This window comes from Schistocerca serialis, chromosome 7 (assembly GCF_023864345.2).
Source record: "Schistocerca serialis cubense isolate TAMUIC-IGC-003099 chromosome 7, iqSchSeri2.2, whole genome shotgun sequence".
Lineage (NCBI taxonomy): Eukaryota > Metazoa > Arthropoda > Insecta > Orthoptera > Acrididae > Schistocerca > Schistocerca serialis.
In genome coordinates, this window is record NC_064644.1 from 180,108,133 (window position 1) to 180,129,134 (window position 21,002).

Sequence of the window (21,002 nt, forward strand, 5' to 3'; positions counted from 1 at the left end):
GTTGTGGCACAAGCTCCTCTTCTCCCCAATTCTATTCAGTACCTAATCTTCAGCATTCTTCTGTAGTACCACATTTCGAAAGCTTCTATTCTCTTCTTGTCTAAACTATTTATCGTCCACATTTCACTTCCATACATGGCGACACTCTGTGGTGTCACCGCCAGACACCACATTTGCTAGGTGGTAGCCTTTAAATCGGCCGCGGTCCATTAGTATACGCCGGACCCGCGTGTCGCCATTGTCAGTGATTGCAGACCGAGCGCCACAACACGGCAGGTCTAAAGAGACTTCCTAGCACTCGCCCCAGTTGTACAGCCAACTTTGCTAGCGAAGCTACACTGACCAATACGCTCTCATTTGCCGAGACGATAGTTAGCTTAGCCTTCAGCTACGTCATTTGCTACAACCTAGCAAGGCGCCATTACCAGTTATATTGATATTTGTGAAGCATGTACAGTCAAGAGAGATGTTCTACTATTATGGATTAAAGTTAAGTATTACAGCAACTGCGTCCGTTTTTCTAAGTTCTCATTTCCTTGTAATGTTCCAGACCTTACGCCAATTTGCGTGAGCTTAAAAGTGTGCATTTCGGCCTCCTCTAGCAACACAGTGTTGGCTCTTCTGCCAACGCTACACACTCCATACATATACTTTCAGAAACGACTTCCTGACACTTAAATCTACACTCGATGTTAACAAATTTTTCTTCTTCAGAAACGCTTTCCTTGCCATTGCAGTCTACATTTTATATCCTCTCTACTTTGACCATCATCAGTTATTTTGCTCCCCAAATAGCAAAACTCCTTCACTACTTTAAGTGTCTCATTTCCTAATCTAATTCCCTCAGCATCACCTGACTTAATTCGACTACATTCCATTATCCTTGTTTTGCTTTTGTTGATGTTCATCTTATACCCTTCTTTCAAGACACTGTCCATTCCGTTCAACTGCTCTTCCAAGTCCTTTCCTGTCTCTGACAGAATTACAATGTCAATGGCGAACCTCAAAGTTTTTATTTCTTCTCCATGGATTTTAATACCTACTCCGAACTTCTCTTTTTTTTCCTTTATTGCTTGCTCAATATACAGATTGAATAACATCGGGGAGAGGCTACAACCCTGTCTCACTCCCTTCCCAACCACTGCTTCCCTTTCATACCCATCGACTCTTATAACTGCCAACTGGTTTCTGTACAAACTGTAAATAGCCTTTCGCTCCCTGTATTTTACCCCTGCCACCGTCAGTATTTGAAAGAGAGTATTCCAATCAACATTGTCGAAAGCTTTCTTTAAGTCTACAAATGCTAGAAACGTAGGTTTGCCTTTCCTTAATCTTTCTTCTAAGATAAGTCATGAGGTCAGTATTGCCTCACTTGTTCCAACATTTCTACGGAATCCAAACTGATCTTCCCCGAGGTCAGCTTCTATCAGTTTTTCCATTCGTCTGTAAAGAATTCGCATTAGTATTTTGCAGCTGTGATTTATTAAACTGATAGTTCGGTAATTTTCACATATGTCAACACCTGCTTTCTTTGGGATTGCAATTATTATATTCTTCTTGAAGTCTGAGGGAATTTCGCCTGTCTCATACATTTTGCTCACTAGATGGTAGAGTTTTGTCAGGACTGGCTCTCCCAAGGCTGTCAGTAGTTCTAATGGAATGTTGTCTACTCCGGAGGCCTTGTTTCGACTGAGGTCTTTCAGTGCTCTGCCAAACTCTTCACGCAGTATCGTATCTCCCATTTCATCTTCATCTACATCCTCTTCCATTTCCATAACATTGCCCTCAAGTACATCGCCCTTGTATAGACCCTCTATATACTCCTTCCACCTTTCTGCTTTCCCTTCTTTGCTTAGAACTGGGTTTACATCAAAGCTCTTGATGTTCGTGCAAGTGGTTCTCCTTTCTCCAAAGGTCTCTTTAATTTTCCTGTACACAGTATCTATTTTACCCCTAGTGAGATAAGCCTCTACATCCTTACATTTGTCCTCAAGTCATCCTGATTAGCCATGCACTTCCTGTCGATATCATTTTTGAGACGTTTGTATTCCTTTTTGCCCGATTCATTTACTGAATTTTTACATTTTCTCCTTTCATCAATTAAATTCAATATTTCTTCTGTTACCCAAGGGTTTCTACTAGCTCTCATCTTTTTACCTATTTGATCCTCTGCTGCCTTCACTATTTCATCCCTCAAAGTTACCCATTCTTCTTCTACTGTATTTCTTTCCCCCATTCCTGTCAATTGTTCCCTTATGCTCTCCCTGAAACTCTGTTCAACCTCTGGTTCAGTCAGTTTATCCAGGTCCCATCTCCTTAAATTCCCACCTTTTTGCAGTTTCTTCAGTTTTAGTCCACAGTTCATAACCAATAGATTGTGGTCAGAGTCCACATCTGCCCCTGGAAATGTCTTACAATTTAAAACCTGGTTCCTAAATCTCTGTCTTACCATTATATAATCTATCTGATACCTTTTAGTATCTCCAGGGTTCTTCCATGTGTACAACCTTCTTTCATGATTCTCAAACCAAGTGTTAGCTATGATTAAGTTATGCTCTGTGCAGAATTCTACCAGGCGGCTTCCTCTTTCATTTCTTATCCCCAATCCATATTCACCTACCATGTTTCCTTCTCTCCCTTTTCCTTCGCTTGAATTCCAGTCACCCATGACTATTAAATTTTCGTCTCCCTTCACTATCTGAATAATTTCTTTTATCTCATCACACATTTCATCAATTTCTTCGTCATCTGCAGAGTTAGTTGGCATATAAACTTGTACTACTGTAGTAGGCGTGGGCTTCGTGTCTATCTTGGCCACAATATTGAGTTCACTACGCTGTTTGTAGTAGCTTAGCCGTACTCCTATTTTTTTTATTCATTATTAAACCTACTCCTGCATTACCCCTATTTGATTTTGTATTTATCACCCTGTATTCAGCTGACCAAAAGTCTTGTTCCTCATGCCACAGAACTTCACTAATTCCCACTATATCTAACTTTAACCTATCCATTTCCCTTTTTAAATTTTCTAACCTACCTGCCCGATTAAGGGATCTGACATTCCACGCTCTGATCCGTAGAACGTCAGTTTTCTTTCTCCTGATAACAACGTCCTCCTGAGTAGTCCCCGCCCGGAGATCCGAATGGGGGACTATTTTACCTCCGGAATATTTTAATCATACAGTAAAGCTGCATGCCCTCGGGAAAAATTACGGCTGTAGTTTCCCCTTGCTTTCAGCCGTTCGCAGTACCAGAACAGCAAGGCTATTTTGGTTAGTGTTACAAGGCCAGATCAGTCAATCATCCAGACTGTTGCCCCTGCAACTACTGAAAAGGCTGCTGCCCCTCTTCAGGAACCACACGTTTGTCTGGCCTCTCAACAGATACCCCTCGATTGTGGTTGCACCTACGGTACAGCTATCTGTATCGTTGAGGCATGCAAGCCTCCCAACCAACGCCACGGTACATGGTTCATGGGGGGCACTTTGAGTAGAGTATTCAAATTTTCAGGGAGTAATAACATGCATATCCTGAGTCTACTGAACTAAAAGAAGAACATAATGTTATGTATAATTAAAATTATTTAGGGTAACATACAAAAAAAGTATGCATAATTTTAACCATGTAATTAAAAAATTTTATTTCTGAAAGCAATGGCTGAAATGCAATTATTGTAGTTCAGTAGACTCAGAACAAACAGTTTAATGTCCTGCAAAAGTTTCATGTCAATGGCTACAGTGGTTCCTGAAATACAGAGAAGCCAAGCCACTAATTTAACATCTCGGGATAGGGTGTTCCAACTCCCCTTAACGAATATGTAGTAGACAGAAAGATGATCAATCCAGCATATTACAATGAAGTGCTTAAATAGCCAAATATAAGTGTCACCCATTTTTATTTGCGAATTGCTTTCACCTCAGTTCTTCAGGACTGGTCATCATGTTTGACAATTATTGAAAGGGATTTCTGGTAAGGAATAACTGTGGCAATACAGGTCCATTCTTCTTACAGTCAAGAACTTGACCCTCAGATTAGAATGATTCCACAGCTCATATCTAATTCACAAGTTCACATTTAGGACCGTCAAAAACATTTATGCTGCAGTAGCATATGCTTACTGTTTTATATCCTTTCATGCTAGGTTTTCTTTTTTGCTTCCACCATCACCTAGGAAACATAGGAAGGAGCTACAGACACCCACACTATGGATAACCTGCATACAAAATTAATGACTCACCCTTATTTTTTCAGCTAGTCTTTTGGCCATTCTGGAAGAACTCTGGTATCGTATAAATGGACACTTCTTAAGAGACAACAAAACAGCTGTCACACCTTCCACTGCCCTCTGTAGACTGGCACTATTCCACGACACACCTGCACATTTGAAGAGAAAATTTTTAAGAAAAGGAGGGGAAAACAATGCAACAGAATTACTTTGATATATAAGGGGCGTTCAAAAAGAAATGAGCCAGAGGCATAATTACAGAAACCAGTACCTGTATGTTATAAGTATTGACCTTGGCTGTTAAGACACTTGTCCCACTGTGACACAATGTGGTTAATGGCTGTCTCATAAAATTCCCAGGGCTGCAATGTTAACCAGGTCTGCATGTACAGTCAGACATTGTAGCCCGAGGTGAATCGTTTGCCCCTCAGAGCATTTTTAAGGGGACCAAAAATAGCGTAATCGCAGGGAGAGAGGTCCGGACTCTATGGAGGGTGGCCGAGAATGTCCGATTTGAATTTCTGCAGGAGCGCCATGACTGTGTTGGCTGTATGAAGCTTCGCATTGTCGTGGAGCAGAATGACCCCATGGGTGAGATTGCTTAGTCATTTTGATTTGATCACTTGGCAAACGGTGGTCACGGTTTGCAAGTAACGCTGGGCATTCACTGTTGTCCCATGCTGCAGAAAGTGAAACAGAAGGGGCCATCTTGGTCAAAGAAGAACATCAGACTGGCAGCGTTGGACGATCAATCCATGCTGTTGCTAGCTCTGTATAGTCATGTGACATGCACGCGGACCCTCTAGCGATGGGTTGTGAACTTCCACGATCTGGTCAGAACTACAACTTGTTACACACGCCACGATATTACCGTCCTGTCACTGGTTTGCACATTCCAGACTCTGGCTCGTTTCTTTTTGAACACCCCTTATACATTTTCATTTGACGATAAAATTGAACATTACAAATGTTAATCACTATATTTCATTTCTTTATCAGTTTGCTCATTAATTAATATCAAGCAAACTGAGGTCACACAAAACAGCATACCTCAAACTTATTCACAATTTCCCTTTATGACATTCTTGGCTGTAACAATATTTAACATGTACAATACTGAAAATAAAGTTTAACCACTGTGTTAATGATACAAAGAATTGTTATTTCATGCCAGAATGACTCAAAGAAATCAAAATTATGTTTTAAAAGTTTAGAGCAAATAACCACACATTGCACAATCATCTACATCTCTGAATTGTTACACTTATTTACTTCTTAATGGGATTGGTAGTTAGTGATAAAAATTAGATCCACATGGACTTTGATGCATATAACCATAATAGAAAACAGAAAAATAATTTGTGGGCTTTGCCTCACCGTCTAGGGTTACAGTCAGGTTTTGTATTCTGGTGCACAGGCCACTAACAAGCTGCTGGTAGGTACATGGAAATAACATAGTAATTCATGAAAACTTAAAGGAAAACATTTAATTTGCCACTCCATGTAACCGATTTTAAAGTTTGAAAGCTCCTGTTAGCAGAACGTTATGTAATAATGTTAACTGTTAGTACGTCTTACATTTCTAGTCTTACTGCATCAAAATATTGGTGCAGTCACGTAAATATTAGCAGCAATGACTAAATGAGGGACCGACAGCTTTCTCCAAAGCTATGAGTCTCGTTTATACCCTATATACACACAAACAGACTAATAGTCAATTATTAATCCACACCACATAATTATATTCTGATAGTTACTTCTCTCAATGTGTATCGTGACATATTGAACATGGTGAATAAATTAAACAGAAAGATGGCACAGCAGATGTTCTTAGGAAGCACCTAGATTGTATTTAAATTTAAAACTGCAACATAAGTCTTGATTTCTGAAGTAATTATTCCCCAATAATTCCACCTGTGTGCTTAGTCTGCAAAGTTTTCAATTCTAAAACACTTTCCTCCTGAAGCCGTTTTCTAAAATACTGAAAATCTCTCGCATCACAATGCGGACATAATTGAGACCATCTTTATCCCTTCTCCTTTCAGAGTCAACTGTCATATTAGATGAGATACAGAAAAGAAACCATCATACATCCATTAGCAGTTATCCAGTTATTCTCAAAGTACAAAACTGTTAAGGCTTTGTGGTCACTTGCTGACAAACTGCCTGTTGGCTTCTGTCTCTGGTTCTTCAGCCGACATTTGTTTAATGATTTTCCTGATGTTAAGCCAGCATTAGTGACTGGCATTGTCAAAGGTTCAGCCTCCATTGCTGCTGATGGACTGATAGTACAGGTGGATGAAAAAATAAAAAATAAATAAAAATAAAATTTAAAAAAATATCATTTCACAAAGTGACAACATATACAACTTCAGTTAGATTTATAAAAGTGAGGTGGTGTAAATAATGCAAATGCAATGCAAGAAATACTGCAGCAGGGCAAAAACTGCCAAGTGTATACGTGAAAAAAAGTCTTTCGAAATCAACTGCTGCTAACATGGAGGGAGGAAGCAGTGGTCTGAAGAATATGTGAACAAGAGATGGAAACACTGAGTGATTTGCTCTCCAACTTTATAAACAAAATGCTGTTTTTAATCTAAAACAACCAGAAATATACAAACACATGCATCAAATTTGCATAATATCCACGGAAGACGCTTTATAATAAAAGCTAAATGTGTCTGGTGTAAAATTCTCTTTAATTAACTTGCAATAAGCTTAAGACAAAAAAACTAACAATAACTGAAAACCTACCACATTTGCAGAGAGAAATGTGGTTATTCAAAAACTTACAATGTCATGATAACAGTTTGTAATGACTGTCTTGGAAGGCAAGCAACACACAATTCAGGGTGACGTCCGAAATGTATAACCGCCCAGCATGTCATGTCTTGTGGAATAGCTCATGGACTGGTGATTTGGGCAGCCAAGCAACATCCCCATGTATCAAGATCAATATTCAAGGAAACAAGTCTCTCAACATTCTCGTTGACATCCCAGAAATGTGTGCTGTAGGACCATCTTGTTGGAGCCACACTTTATGCTTGCCCAGTCCTAAGTTCTGAAATTGAATCCATAAGAAGTAATCAAGCATGGCAAAGTAAGCGTGAGAAGTGACCATAAGTATTACACCATCCTCTTCAAAACAATATGGATCATTAACACAACCTCTGTTAACTGAAAATCGATCACTCACTTTATCAGAGTGCAATGGTCTTTCTTGCAGGGTTTGAGAGGTTATGATCAGAACAACAGCAGAAATGTTGTCAGTTTACATCATCACGTAAGTGGAAATGGGCCCCACCACTACACAAAAATACAGCATCTTCTGGGACACGTTGCAGGATGTTTTCACAAGACTGTTGAAGGGGTACAAAATCTGCAGGTTTAAGTTCTTAGCCAAACATGATTTTATATGAATGAAAGTGCAAGTATCTGTATAAAATTATTCTTACACTCACCTGAGGAAGCCCAACAGCTGCAACAAGCTTCCTTGCAGAAAGTTTTGGGGACTGCAAAACAGGCTGCCTTACAATCTCAATCTCCGGTGTATGAGCACTTTTAGGTCGGTCAGACGTTTATCCCCCCCCCCCCCCCCCCAACCTACTCTTCAGGAATTCTCAACCCACTGTAAGTGTAACACACTCACGAACATTTTCGTTAAATGGAATAACAAACGGGTTGTAAGAAGCTCTTTGAACTGTAATCACTGAACAATCAATTTTGAAAAACATTTGAATTGTGTACACGTGATGAGCTGCATTGTGAACTACAAAAAGGACTAGAAATGGCAGGAGAGTCTTGAGTGAGCATCGCACACACCACTGTTCTCTTGTCCCACCACTCCCCTGCTTCACCCACTGACAGCACTACAACTGATAAAAATGTGGTGATTAAGGAAAACGTCTCAGAGTGTGAATGCTTTCAGGGCACTTGTGCATATACTATCAAATCGTTCAGCCTGTCTTCATGAAGTATAATGATAAAAACTCATGACAAGCTGATTGAAGCACCCTCAATCCCAGGTGCAATAATTTTGTGGTTCACTAAAAGTAGCAGTGAATGATAGAACAAAGGCGAAAAACACACTGAGGGTTTAATATAAGACGGAGGGAGAGTTGTGAAGTAGAGCTCTTAGAATATAAAGTATGCACTTTTAGAAGTACAGATACACATAGAAAGTAAGAAAACAAACAGAGAAAATTCTAGCACATACTTCATCCACACATCCATATGAGATAATTGTTATGAGCCAATCCAATATGTCAGAATTGCAGACCATAAAAAAGCAGATGTCCTACATGTGAGAAAACATTAAAAATTTCCAACAACACTACACAATAGGAGAGAAGGAAGAAGACTTCTTGGACAATGACAATGATGAAACATCAGTGGAATCTTAAAGTGTCTTGAAGAAATTTTATGTGCGTGTTTAGATTTGCAATTTTTATTATTTAATATTCTAAATAAATTTAAACTGTTATAATGAATGGAAGCAATTTGGAAAGTTGTATAATAAGCAGTGATGGAGATTCAATATAGGCACAGATTCAAAATGTTAAAATATCATTATGAGCACCAGTGGTATCCAGAACAATGGGATTTTTGTGAAGAAAGATTAGGGGGTGTGTGTGTGTGTGTGTGTGTGTGTGTGTGTGTGTGTGTGTGTGTGTGTGTGTGTGTGTGTGTGTGTGTGTGTGTCACTAAGACATCACGCCATGATTTTTTCCGTGTTTCTATTCCATGACATGGAGCACCATTGATGTCTCTATCCACATAAACGGGACAGGTTTCAAGAAGTGCAGCCACACGTTTTTCATTGTAGAGTCACAGTCAGCAGGTGTCTGTGGCCACACTGTTAAAACAAGGTAGCCATAGTACTGCAGTAGATGTTTCAATCTTCCCTCCCCTCCACCCCCCACCCACCCTCCTACATTAGCAGTTAGCAAACAAAATACACTACCTGATCTTGGGATCGTGCCAGGCATGGAGGGCCCAACCGACATTTTGGGAGATTCTCACACATTCACGCAGCAGGTATTGATACACAATGTGCTACTGAGTGATGTGTATCACCTATTCACAAGCAAATGTGTTTCCTGCCAAGAGTAAGTGAAGTGTTATTTTACAACAAACTGATTTTTTCTCTCATGCTAATTATTTGACATTAAGTTAAAGGCAATTATGTCACACCTATAAAGTATACTCCACATGTGGGTATGTACTCTATCTGAACACACCTCAGTTTTATTTACACTCATATATGTTTACATATTTTATTTATTGTTTTATCTGTATATATTCCACACTGAGATCAAGAACTGTCTGTCATTTTCCTGTATTTCTGGTGTTTTCAAGTAAGATTTGTCTTTTCTGTTTCTCTACATGGGTTGACATTGTGAATAAGAGATATGACACAGAGTACAGATGCAAGTAATTAATCCAATTGTTGGTCTTTTCATTTCTAGTATTTCTTTAACCATTTCATCAATTAGGAAATTTGCAGTGAACCAAATTGCCAGCATTTTTAATATGAAAAACTGGCAAGGACCAGATAAAAAAAAGTTGATTACATGGAATGAACACAAAAGTAAAGCTGTCAGTATGGACCTCTGTTTAATGAACTGCAAAATCTGATCTTAGTTCTCTTTCTCCTTTTATATTCTGTGATCAGGTACTTGCCTAATACGATTTTCTTACATATATAACTGAACAGGGGGGGAGGGCAGAAGGGGAGACAGAGGGGGAGGGGGCAGGGGGGAGGGGGAGGCAGAGGGGGAGGGGGAGGCAGAGGGGGAGGGGGAGGCAGAGGGGGAGAGGGAGGCAGAGGGGGAGAGGGAGGCAGAGGGGGAGGCAGATGGGGAGGGAAGGAAGAGGGGGAGGCAGATGGGGAGGGAAGGAAGAGGGGGAGGCATATGGGGAGGGAAGGAAGAGGGGGAGGAAGAGGGGGAGGAAGAGGGGGAGGGGGAGGAAGAGGGGGAGGGGGAGGAAGAGGGGGAGGGGGAGGAAGAGGGGGAGGGGGAGGAAGAGGAGGAGGAAGAGGGGGAGGGGCGGGTTGAGGAAGAGGGGGAGGGGGAGGAAGAGGGGGAGGGGGAGGGAGAGGGGGAGGGGGAGGAAGAGGGGGAGGGGGAGGAAGAGGGGGAGGGGGAGGGGGAGGAAGAGGGGGAGGGGGAGGGGGAGGGAGAGGGGGAGGGAGAGGGGGAGGGCGAGGGGGAGGCAGGGGGAGGCAGAGGAGGAGAGGGCAGGAGTGGAGGGGGAGGCAGAGGAGGAGGGGGCAGGAGTGGAGGGGGAGGCAAGGAGGGGGGCAGGAGGGGGCAGGAGTGGAGGGGGAAGCAAGGAGAGGGGGCAGGAGGGGGCAGGAGTGGAGGGGGAGGCTAGGAGAGGCGGCAGGAGGAGAGGGGGAGGCTAGGAGAGGCGGCAGGAGGAGAGGGGGAGGCAAGGAGAGGCGGCAGGAGGGGAGGGGGAGGCAGAGGGGGAGGGGGAGGCAGAGGGGGAGGGGGAGGCAGAGGGGGAGGGGGAGGCAGAGGGGGAGAGGGAGGCAGAGGGGGAGAGGGAGGCAGAGGGGGAGAGGGAGGCAGAGGGGGAGGCAGAGGGGGAGAGGGAGGCAGAGGGGGAGGCAGATGGGGAGGGAAGGAAGAGGAGGAGGCAGATGGGGAGGGAAGGAAGAGGGGGAGGCAGATGGGGAGGGAAGGAAGAGGGGGAGGGGGGAAGAGGGGGAGGGGGAGGAAGAGGGGGAGGGTGAGGAAGAGGGGGAGGGGGAGGAAGAGGGGGAGGGGGAGGAAGAGGAGGAGGAAGAGGGGGAGGGGAGGGTTGAGGAAGAGGGGGAGGAAGAGGGGGAGGGGAGGGTTGAGGAAGAGGGGGAGGGGGAGGAAGAGGGGGAGGGGGAGGAAGAGGGGGAGGAAGAGGGGGAGGAAGAGGGGGATGGGGAGGAAGAGGGGGAGGGGAGGGGGAGGGGGAGGGGGAGGGAGAGGGGGAGGGAGAGGGGGAGGGAGAGGGGGAGGGAGAGGGGGAGGGAGAGGGGGAGGGAGAGGGGGAGGGAGAGGGGGAGGCAGGGGGAGGGAGAGGGGGAGGCAGGGGGAGGGAGAGGGGGAGGCAGGGGGAGGCAGAGGAGGAGGGGGCAGGAGTAGAGGGGGAGGCAGAGGAGGAGGGGGCAGGAGTGGAGGGGGAGGCAAGGAGGGGGGGCAGGAGGGGGCAGGAGTGGAGGGGGAAGCAAGGAGAGGGGGCAGGAGGGGGCAGGAGTGGAGGGGGAGGCTAGGAGAGGCGGCAGGAGGGGAGGGGGAGGCAAGGAGAGGCGGCAGGAGGGGAGGGGGAGGCAAGGAGAGGCGGCAGGAGGGGAGGGGGAGGCAAGGAGAGGCGGCAGGAGGGGAGGGGGAGGCAAGGAGAGGCGGCAGGAGGGGAGGGGGAGGCAAGCAGGAGGCAGAGGGAGAGGGGGAGGCAAGCAGGAGGCAGAGGGGGAGGGGGAGGCAAGCAGGAGGCAGAGGGGGAGGGGGAGGCAAGTGGGAGGGGGAGGGGGAGGCAAGTGGGAGGCAGAGGGGGAGGCAAGTGGGAGGCAGAGGGGGAGGCAAGTGGGAGGCAGAGGGGGAGGCAAGTGGGAGGCAGAAGGGAGGCAAGGGGGAGGCAAGAGGGAGGCAGAGGGGGAGGCAAGGGGGAGGCAAGAGGGAGGCAGAGGGGGAGGCAGAGGGGGAGGCGGAGGGGGAGGCGGAGGGGGAGGCGGAGGGGGAGGCGGAGGGAAGGGGAGGCATAGGGGGAGGTGGAGGCAAGGGACGGCATAGGCGGAGGGGGAGACAAGGGGAGGCATAGGGGGAGGGGGAGGCAAGGGGAGGCATAGGGGGAGGGGGAGGCAAGGGGAGGCATAGGGGGAGGGGGAGGCAAGGGGACGCATAGGGGGAGGGGGAGGCAAGGGGAGGCATAGGGGGAGGGGGAGGCAAGGGGAGGCATAGGGGGAGGCAAGGGGAGGCATAGGGGGTGGGGGAGGCAGATTGGGGAGGGGGAGGGGGGGCATAGAGGGAGGCAGAGGGGGAGGGGGAGGCATAGAGGAGGCAGAGGGGGAGGGGGAGGCATAGAGGGAGGTAGAGGGGGAGGGGGAGAGGGAGGGGGCGGCGGAGGGGGAGGGGGAGGCAGAGGGGGAGGGGGCACAGGGGGAGGGGGAGGCAAGGGGGAGGGGGAGGAAAGTGGGAGGCAGAGAGGGGGCAGAGGGCGGCAGAGGCGGGCAGACGGGGAGGGGGATGCATAGGGGGAGGGGGAGGGAGAGGCAGAGGGGGAGTGGGAGGCAGAGGGGGAGGGAGAGGCGGTGGGGGAGGCGGAGGGGGAGGGAGAGGGGGAGGCGGTGGGGGAGGCGGAGGGGGAGGGAGAGGGGGAGGCGGTGGGGGAGGCGGAGGGGGAGGGAGAGGGGGAGGGAGAGGGGGAGGGAGAGGGGGAGGGAGAGGGGGAGGGAGAGGGGGAGGGAGAGGGGGAGGCGGTGGGGGAGGCGGAGGGGGAGGGAGAGGGGGAGGTGGTGGGGGAGGCGGAGGGGGAGGGAGATGGGGAGGGGGAGGGAGAGGCAGAGGGGGATGGAGAGGCAGAGGGGAGGGATAGGCAGAGGGGATGGAGAGGCAGAGGGGAGGGATAGGCAGAGGGGATGGAGAGGCAGAGGGGAGGGAGAGGCAGAGGGGAGGGAGAGGCAGAGGGGGATGGAGAGGAAGAGGGGGAGGGAGAGGCAGAGGGGGAGGGAGAGGAAGAGGGGGAGGGAGTGGCAGAGGGGGAGGGAGTGGCAGAGGGGGAGGGAGTGGCAGAGGGGGAGGGAGTGGCAGAGGGGGAGGGAGTGGCAGAGGGGGAGGGAGAGGCAGAGGGGGAGGGAGAGGCAGAGGGGGAGGGAGTGGCAGAGGGGGAGGGAGAGGCAGAGGGAGAGGGGGGCGGAGGGGGAGGGGGGCAGAGGGGGAGGGGGGAAGAGGGGGGCAGCTGGGGAGGGGTGGCAGAGGGGGAGGGGAGGCAGAGGGGGAGGGGACAGATGAGGAGGGGGAGGCAGGGGGAGGGGGAGGCAGAGGGGGAGGGGGGCAGATTGTAAGGGTGCGGCAGAGGGGGAGGGGGAGGCAGAGGGGGAGGGGGAGGCAGAGGGGGAGGGGGAGGCAGAGGGGGAGGGAGAGGCATAGGGGGTGGGAGAGGGGCAGGGGGATGGGGAGGCAGAGGAGCAGGGGGGGGGAGGGGGAGGCAGAGGGGCAGGGGGTGGGGGAAGCAGAGGGGGAGGGTGAAGCAGAGGGGGAGGGGGAGGCAGAGGGGGAGGGGGAGGCAGAGGGGGAGGGGGAGGGGGAGGCAGAGGGGCAGAGGGGGAGGGGGAGGCAGGGGGCAGGGGGGGAGGCAGAGGGGCAGGGGGAGGGGGAGGCAGAGGGGCAGGGGGAGGCAGAGTGGGAGGGGGAGGCAGAGGGGCAGGGGGAGGCAGAGTGGGAGGGGGAGACGGGGGGGAGGGGGAGGCAGAGCGGGAGGGGGAGGGAGAAGCAGAGTGGGAGGGGGCGGGAGAAGCAGAGCGGGAGGGGGAGGCAGAGGGGGAGGGGGAGGTAGAGGTTCAAATGGTTGAAATGGCTCTGAGCACTATGTGACTCAACTGCTGAGGTCATAAGTCCCCTACAACTTAGAACTACTTAATCCTAACTAACCTAAGGACAACACACACACATCCATGCCCGAGGCGGGATTCGAACCTGCGACCGTAGCGGTCACGCATTTCCAGACTGTAGCGCCTAGAAACGCACAGCCACTCCGGCCGGTGTGGACGCAGAGGGGGAGGGGTAGGGGGAGGCAGAGGGAGAGATGGAGGCAGAGGGAGAGGGGGAGGCAGAGGGAGAGGGGGAGGCAGAGGGAGAAGGGGAGGCAGAGGGAGAGGGGGAGGCAGAGGGAGAGGGGGAGGCAGAGGGGGAGGGGGAGGCAGAGGGGGAGGGGGAGGCAGAGGGGGAGGGGGAGGGGGAGGGGGAGGCGGTGGCAGAGGCGGAGGGGCAGGCAGAGGCGGAGGGGCAGGCGGAGGCGGAGGGGGAGGCGGTTGGGGAGGGGGAGGTGGATGGGGAGGGGGAGGGGAAGTGGGAAGGGGAGGCGGAGTGGGAGAGATGAACCACTTTACATTAAAAGTACTGACCCAGTCTCTTTTAGTTACTACAAAATAAAGTATTGTGAAATTTGAAGGATTTTAAAAATGTTGCCAGGTACAGCAGAGCGAAAGATTATTGAAGAGTGTATTTGTTTTAGTTTGTATAGCCTCAGTATGTAGCTGGAAGTAATTCAAGGTCTCAAGTGTTGCTGTAGATCCCATTCATGGTTTTCTTCCCTAATCTATACTGAAGCAGCTGAGCCCAGTTTGACTTTTACAAAAATCCTTTCTGTTCATAAAAAAAGGCATGTAAAATCATAGCCTTGAACCTCAATGGTTATCTGGACAGTGATCAACATTATCATGTAGCATGGGAAGTAGTTGAGGGAACGAAACAATGATTACACTGACTGAGGTACTAGCTCAGTGTGCAAATTGGGCAAAGCAACTGAAAGCCCCAGAAATGTGTCATTTGTTCAGTAAGAAGATTGCCAGTGGCAAAAAAGTCAAAACTACTGACATTTATCATCAATTTTGTGTTGCATATGAACCTAATGTGATGGGTGATATCAGAGTGCATCAATGGTGGCACTACTTTAAGAAAGGAAAAACGAATGTTAATGTTCATAATACCAGACGATAAGGAAATAACTTATCTCAACTGTGACGGATTTTGAAATAAAACAAAGAAGGTTATATCGTTGGATTCTGCCTGCCACTGTCATTTTGCTTTATTTGTTGTACTATTGTACAATTTCACCCACAGGTCATTTTCCAGTATCTTGACGGAAACTGGGTGAATGATATTTGTAACATGGAATCACCCAATTACCAAACACCTCGTAATACATTAACTCCAACATTAAGTTTGGAATTAACAATCATTTGATTTTGAAACATTAGCATTCATAAATAAAGTACTACGAATAAAACATATTTTCGCAAAAGATAATTTCAACAACGAAAAGAGCAAATCATACAGTCATAAACATATTTGAAGATGTTTGCTCATTTCGCAAATGAATTAAATGTGTCATAAAATATGAAATTTTTTAAAAATTCAAGTCAATTTTTATTTGGTAACTACTCTTGCAGTACAAATTACAGAATAAATTCAATTATTATGTTCCACATCATAATCAGTTATCACAAATGCGGATAATAAAAAATGCAACTAATTAATTAATTGAAAAGTTTAAGCGCTTGCAAAATCTGCATTACTTGTATTCTGTACACTAATACACAACAGTAAACACTTCCAGGCTAAGTTGCTGTGGTCGATCTATAGAACTTCTTCTCCCTGATGTTTCGTTCTCAACTACAGAGAAGATCTTCCGAGGTGAGTCGACGACTGGCTGCTAGGAGCTGGGGCCGCCGCTTATATGGAGATCATAGAGGGCACCACCGCACATCATGTGGCATCGATGTGTAGCTATATCTGGCTATCGTCTGTTCTCTCGATTGCAGGCAATCGATTGTCACGTGATTGATGCAACGTCAACCGCCATATCGTGTCCAATTTTAATCCTTCTTCTTCACGATTAAAACTGTATTGATGTTTGTGGATTTCAACTGCCTCTCTATACATACATGTATAATAATGCGATGTCCTCGCTAGCAAGCTTGTCTCACCAAATTTTATTTCGTGATCTCCATCCTTAAAAACATGTTCTGCTACTGCCGATTTGTCGATATGTCCCAAGCGACAGTTTCTTTTGTGCTCCGTCAACCGTGTATTGATGCTTCTTTTTGTAGTTCCTATGTAAACCCTGCCACAACTACACGGAATTTTATATACCTCTGGGGTGGCTAGGGGGTGACGAGCATCTTTTGTTGATCTTAGGCATTCACTAATTTTCCTAGTAGGTCTGAAAATAGTCTCCACCTGAAACTTGGCTAGTACTTTCCCAATGCGATCCGTGATGTTATGGATGAACGGAAGAAATACTTTTCCAGCTGATGGTTGTTGCTGTCTCCTATTTTTAGACATTTTTCTACTTGGGTGAAGTGCTCGGTTAATCTCGTTTTTCGTATAACCATTTTTCGCAAATGCCATTCGTAAATGATTTAGTTTTTCTTGTAAGTAGCCTGGTTCACAAATATTATTGGCCCTATCCACTAGTGTTTTTATGACCCCCCCTCTTTTGCCTAGGGTGGTGGTTTGAGTTCTTATGGAGGTAGCGATCAGTATTTGTACCTTTCCTGTAGACCTTATGGCCTAAGGTCCCATCCACCCGTTTGATAACTGATACATCCAAAAAGTTAAGTTGTCCATTCTTCTCTTTCTCCATAGTAAATTTGATCTTTGGGTTGATGCTATTTAAGTGCACCAGGAAATCATTCAAGTCTTCTTCCTCATGATTCCATATTACAAAGGTATCATCCACATACTGACACCACTTCGAGGGGCTTTTTTTTGGCCGACTGCAGTGCTTCATGTTCAAAATATTCCATGAATAAATTCGCAATTGCGGGGCTTAGGGGGCTTCCCATGGCTACCCCATCAATCTGTTCATAAAATTCACCACTGTACTGAAAATAGGTCGAGGATAGACAGTGTTGGAACAAGGCCACTATATCAGTAGGGAACATATCGGCTATATGAGAGAGAGCTTCATCAACTGGAACCATATTGAACAAAGACACTATATCAAAACTGACAAGGATGTCATTAGGACCGACAGTAATTTCCCTCAATTTTTCAATGAAGTGTAGAGAGTTTTTAATATGACTCTGAGTTTTGCCTATGTAAGGTTGTAACAAAGAGGCAAGGTGTCTGGCTAGTTCTTGGATAGGAGCTCCAATTGCGCTGACTATCGGTCTCAAAGGAACATCAGGCTTATGTATCTTTGGTAATCCATATAATCTCGGAGGATAAGCCTCCGTTTTACAAAGATACTTTTTAACTTCTGTAGGAATGGAAGACTGTTTTATCAGACGATTGGTGGCACTCAGCACATTCGTTGTGGGATCCTTTTTCAGCTTCTTGTATGTGCTGGGTTCCAGGAGATCACTAATCATCTTGTGATAATCCTCAGTATTCATTAAAACAGTAACATTTCCCTTGTCAGCGGCAACTATAATAACATTCTTGTCTGCATTGATCTTCCGCAATGCCTTCCTTTCCCCTTGAGACAGATTGCTGCTGGGTGGCTTAGCTTTACGTAATATCCTGGAGGTTTCCATCCTAATTTCATCAGCAGAATATGATGGTAACTGACGAATTCCTGCCTCTATATTAGCAATAATGTCCTCCATAGGAACCTTGGATGGAATGATTGCAAAATCGAGAGAACAGACGATAGCCAGAGATAGCTACACATCGACGCCACGTGACGTGTGGTGGCGCCCTCTACGATCTCCATATAAGCGGTGGCCCCAGCTCCTAGCAGCCAGTTATCGACTCACCTCGGAAGGTGTTCTCCGTAGTTGAGAATGAAACGTCAGGGAGAAGAAGTTCTACAGATCGACCACGGCAACTTAGCCCAGAAGTGTTTACTGATGAAGATGCCGGCCGTGAAAGCCTACATGGGATGAATAATACACAAATTTAAAAGTGTAATTACAATAATTGACCATTTACATCTGTAGAGCATACTCTACATGTGTAATCTTACAATGGTCCACACTTTTTTTGCTCAAAATTTGTAATGAAGTGCACAAACCTTGAGAACATGCCGTTATGCCAAGAGAAAATAGATGCGGACTAACAGCCAGATAGTCAGCATAAAATTCCTGAACTTCCCTCACAACTTCTTGATCATCTGCTTCAGCCAATGTCTTTATGTCAGCTTTTGCTATAATATTGCTGAAATCTGAAAGCAAAATAAGATTTTTTTATTTTTCAGTTTGACTAAGACTCGAAAATATTACAACTTGTTGCAGTTTAAGTGCTACAAACAGACCACAAAACGCCATACAGTGAAAATTGGTACTATCTGTGTGGAGTAACAAACTAGAAGCAATTTACCTAGCATCCAAGGAGAATATTTGAGAGTGTAAAATATTTAGAAAAATGTAATTGTGATAAAATAAGCTCTTACCCACTATGGGATTAAATATAAAAAGAAAATTCTGAAATATTGAAGGAATGTTAATTACAATGGTGTAAGAAAGGATTGTGAGGTCACTAGACACAGCACAAAGCTGGACAGGAGAAACTTGAGAAAGAAACTGGCCAAGGCCTTTTCAAAGACACCATCCCACCATTTGCTGTAAGTGACTTAGGAAACTTGTGGAAAAAATTTATATGTGGATAGTCGGATGCAGACTCCAACTTCCATCCTCTTAAATGAGAGTCCTGTGTCATGTACCACCTCTTTTGGTAATGCTGTAAGAATGATCAAACTTATCTGGTACATATTTTTATTTAGTGAAATACAGTGTCCAGTACAAACTGTTCTGATTTCAGGAGATCTTTCTCATTATTTTTATGGGTTACTGAACTGTTTGTGTGGAGTAGTGAGAGTAGGAGTTTGATAGGGCATCTCTCTCCGACACACAGTTTGGAACTTTATTATCAAGCAGATACTTATACGTTGGAAGTGAAACTACCCACCAATGTTATCAAAACCAAGAGTGTGATGCCAAAATAATATGATAGCAAATTACAGAGCCCAGTATTCAATAACCAGCATCAATCTAAAACTGTTGTGGAGCACTGTATGTGACTTCCTGCGACAGAACCGAAATGCCTAATCTTTGGGTGCATCCCTTTTGAAAGGGCAGGTACAGTGAACTCCCTTGGACAAGTCACAAATATTTCAGTTTTTGGTTGCAGCTGCTACAAGAAAAATAAAGATTCTAGATGAATTAATACACATGAAAAATGGAACTAAAAAGGTCTAGCTGTAGCAAGGGTGGAACAAAGAATATAAGAGATAAGAAGAAGCTGACTCTCACAAGTAACACATTGAATAAGCACATGCAACATCACAGCAAGTAGCAGCCACTAGTAGCATAACACGACAAATGTATCTCAAGTGCTGTTAGCAAGTAATTAGAATATCTGTAGCAGGTGATAACAGTGATAATAATACTTGGTCTAGTAAAGCTTATAGCTGTGTGTACTGAGTAATATTTTGGACAAGTATTTGTGAGGCTAGGATAGTAAAGTCAAGCCATTAATACTGATAAATGAAAGTGAACGTGATAACGTGTCAGACTGGGAGGAGTTTCAAAAGGGCAACGTAAGTAATATGAAATTTCCGTTATCAGACAGTAGGCTGGATAAAGGCATGGGAAATATGGACACAACCCAAATGGTAACACAAGAAGGTGTAGGGGGAGTCATGACAGCAGTGAAGGCAAGTATGCAGAACTGGCAAAGACAGAGTTGGGTAATAACTTTGATTTAGTAAAATGATATCAGCAATTAAATTATCAATAGAAGAAATGAAACTGTCAAACAAAAAGCAAGCAAATAAAACAAAAAATTGTGAAACAGCAGTCTAGAATGTAGCATGAAAGAAATGAAAGTCAAACAAAAGGTGAGAGGGAAAAATTGAAGAACTAAAATGGAGGTGAAACTGGAAATTCAAGAAATAAATGACAGTCAAAAAAACGATGACTGAGTTCTAAGGACATGTTCAAAATGTGAAAAATAAGTCTAGATATAGAAATAAAATTGGCACATGAAAAAAAAAAAATAGAAAACTAATCATGAAAGAAAGTCACAGTTATGGAAACAAGAAACAGGACACACGAAATAATAGAAAAACAGTACAAAACAATATCTAAATGGCTAGAAAATTTAGAAGGGCAGGTGTAGGTACATATGGAGAAGCAAAAATGGTCACATTAGATGTAGCACAGGTACAACAGGAAGTCGACATCATTAGTCAAGTAGTAGACAAGATAAAACACACAAAGACATAAACTGTAGAACAAGCAGTACATAATATTACACCAGGAAGGAAATTCAGTTGGTGGACATCCAGCAACAAATACTAAAAATGACCTTTAAGCATAATTCATACACAGCAGCAAATTTACGAAGTTCCATCTGAAAGAGAAAGCATTGTTGGAAAGCACTTTATTTCCTAGATGTGCAAGACGATAAATGAAACACAGTGTGTTGGGCAGTGCAGGAACTCCCCTACAAAGAACACAGCCATCAAACAGGCAAGTTAAGGGTAGCAGTGGAACAAGAATGTATAGTACGCACACCAACTGAACACAAAATATGCAGCTAACAGGCAAGGACATAGAAATGGTGGAAAAAGAATTTGTAACAGTGATGCAGGAAAGACACCTGAAGAGACAGCCGGCCACATTAAACAACGTCTTCAGCAGAGGACAGCAAGATAGATTCCACTGCAAAGCAGAAAGGAATCGTGAAAGTGGCCTGCACTACCACAGAAAAACAGGCAATAATAACGGGGCAAGGAATCACAAGTTTGACAGATTTCCTTCTAAATGCAGTGAAGCGCAGAACATGGATAGAGGAGAAAAAGGGTGTGGTAAGAGCAAAGAAGAATATGAAGACTGGAAGATGAGAGTGGGCAGGAATCAACCACCAAAAGAGAATACAGGAAACTTCCACTAGTTTCTGGAACAAAATCTGTAGAGTCATAAGCAGCTGCTAGCATGTGATCAGTTTACGCCATAGGAATAGGAGAAATAAAATTCTGAATAGAGTAACTTATTAGAAGAATAAACTATAACAAAGAATAATGTGGAAGTTATTCAAATTATTAAAGTTAACAAAAACTTGTGATATTT

General features: G+C 45.6%; 1 protein-coding gene across 2 annotated transcripts in view; it reads right to left on the reverse strand.

Annotated features, from left to right (window-relative positions):
• LOC126412110 (vacuolar protein sorting-associated protein 45) overlaps nt 1–21,002 on the reverse strand; it is a 146,093-nt gene that overhangs the window by 104,756 nt on the left and 20,335 nt on the right. For both annotated transcript variants that reach the window (XR_007575231.1, XM_050081540.1), the window contains exons 3-4: nt 17,945–18,094; nt 4,238–4,374 (exon numbers count right to left, since the gene is read on the reverse strand). Coding sequence is in view for 1 of the 2 variants with exons in the window: in XM_050081540.1 (XP_049937497.1) it covers nt 4,238–4,374; nt 17,945–18,094 (287 nt within the window). In the remaining variant the exon portion in view is untranslated. The remainder of the gene's footprint in view (nt 1–4,237; nt 4,375–17,944; nt 18,095–21,002) is intronic.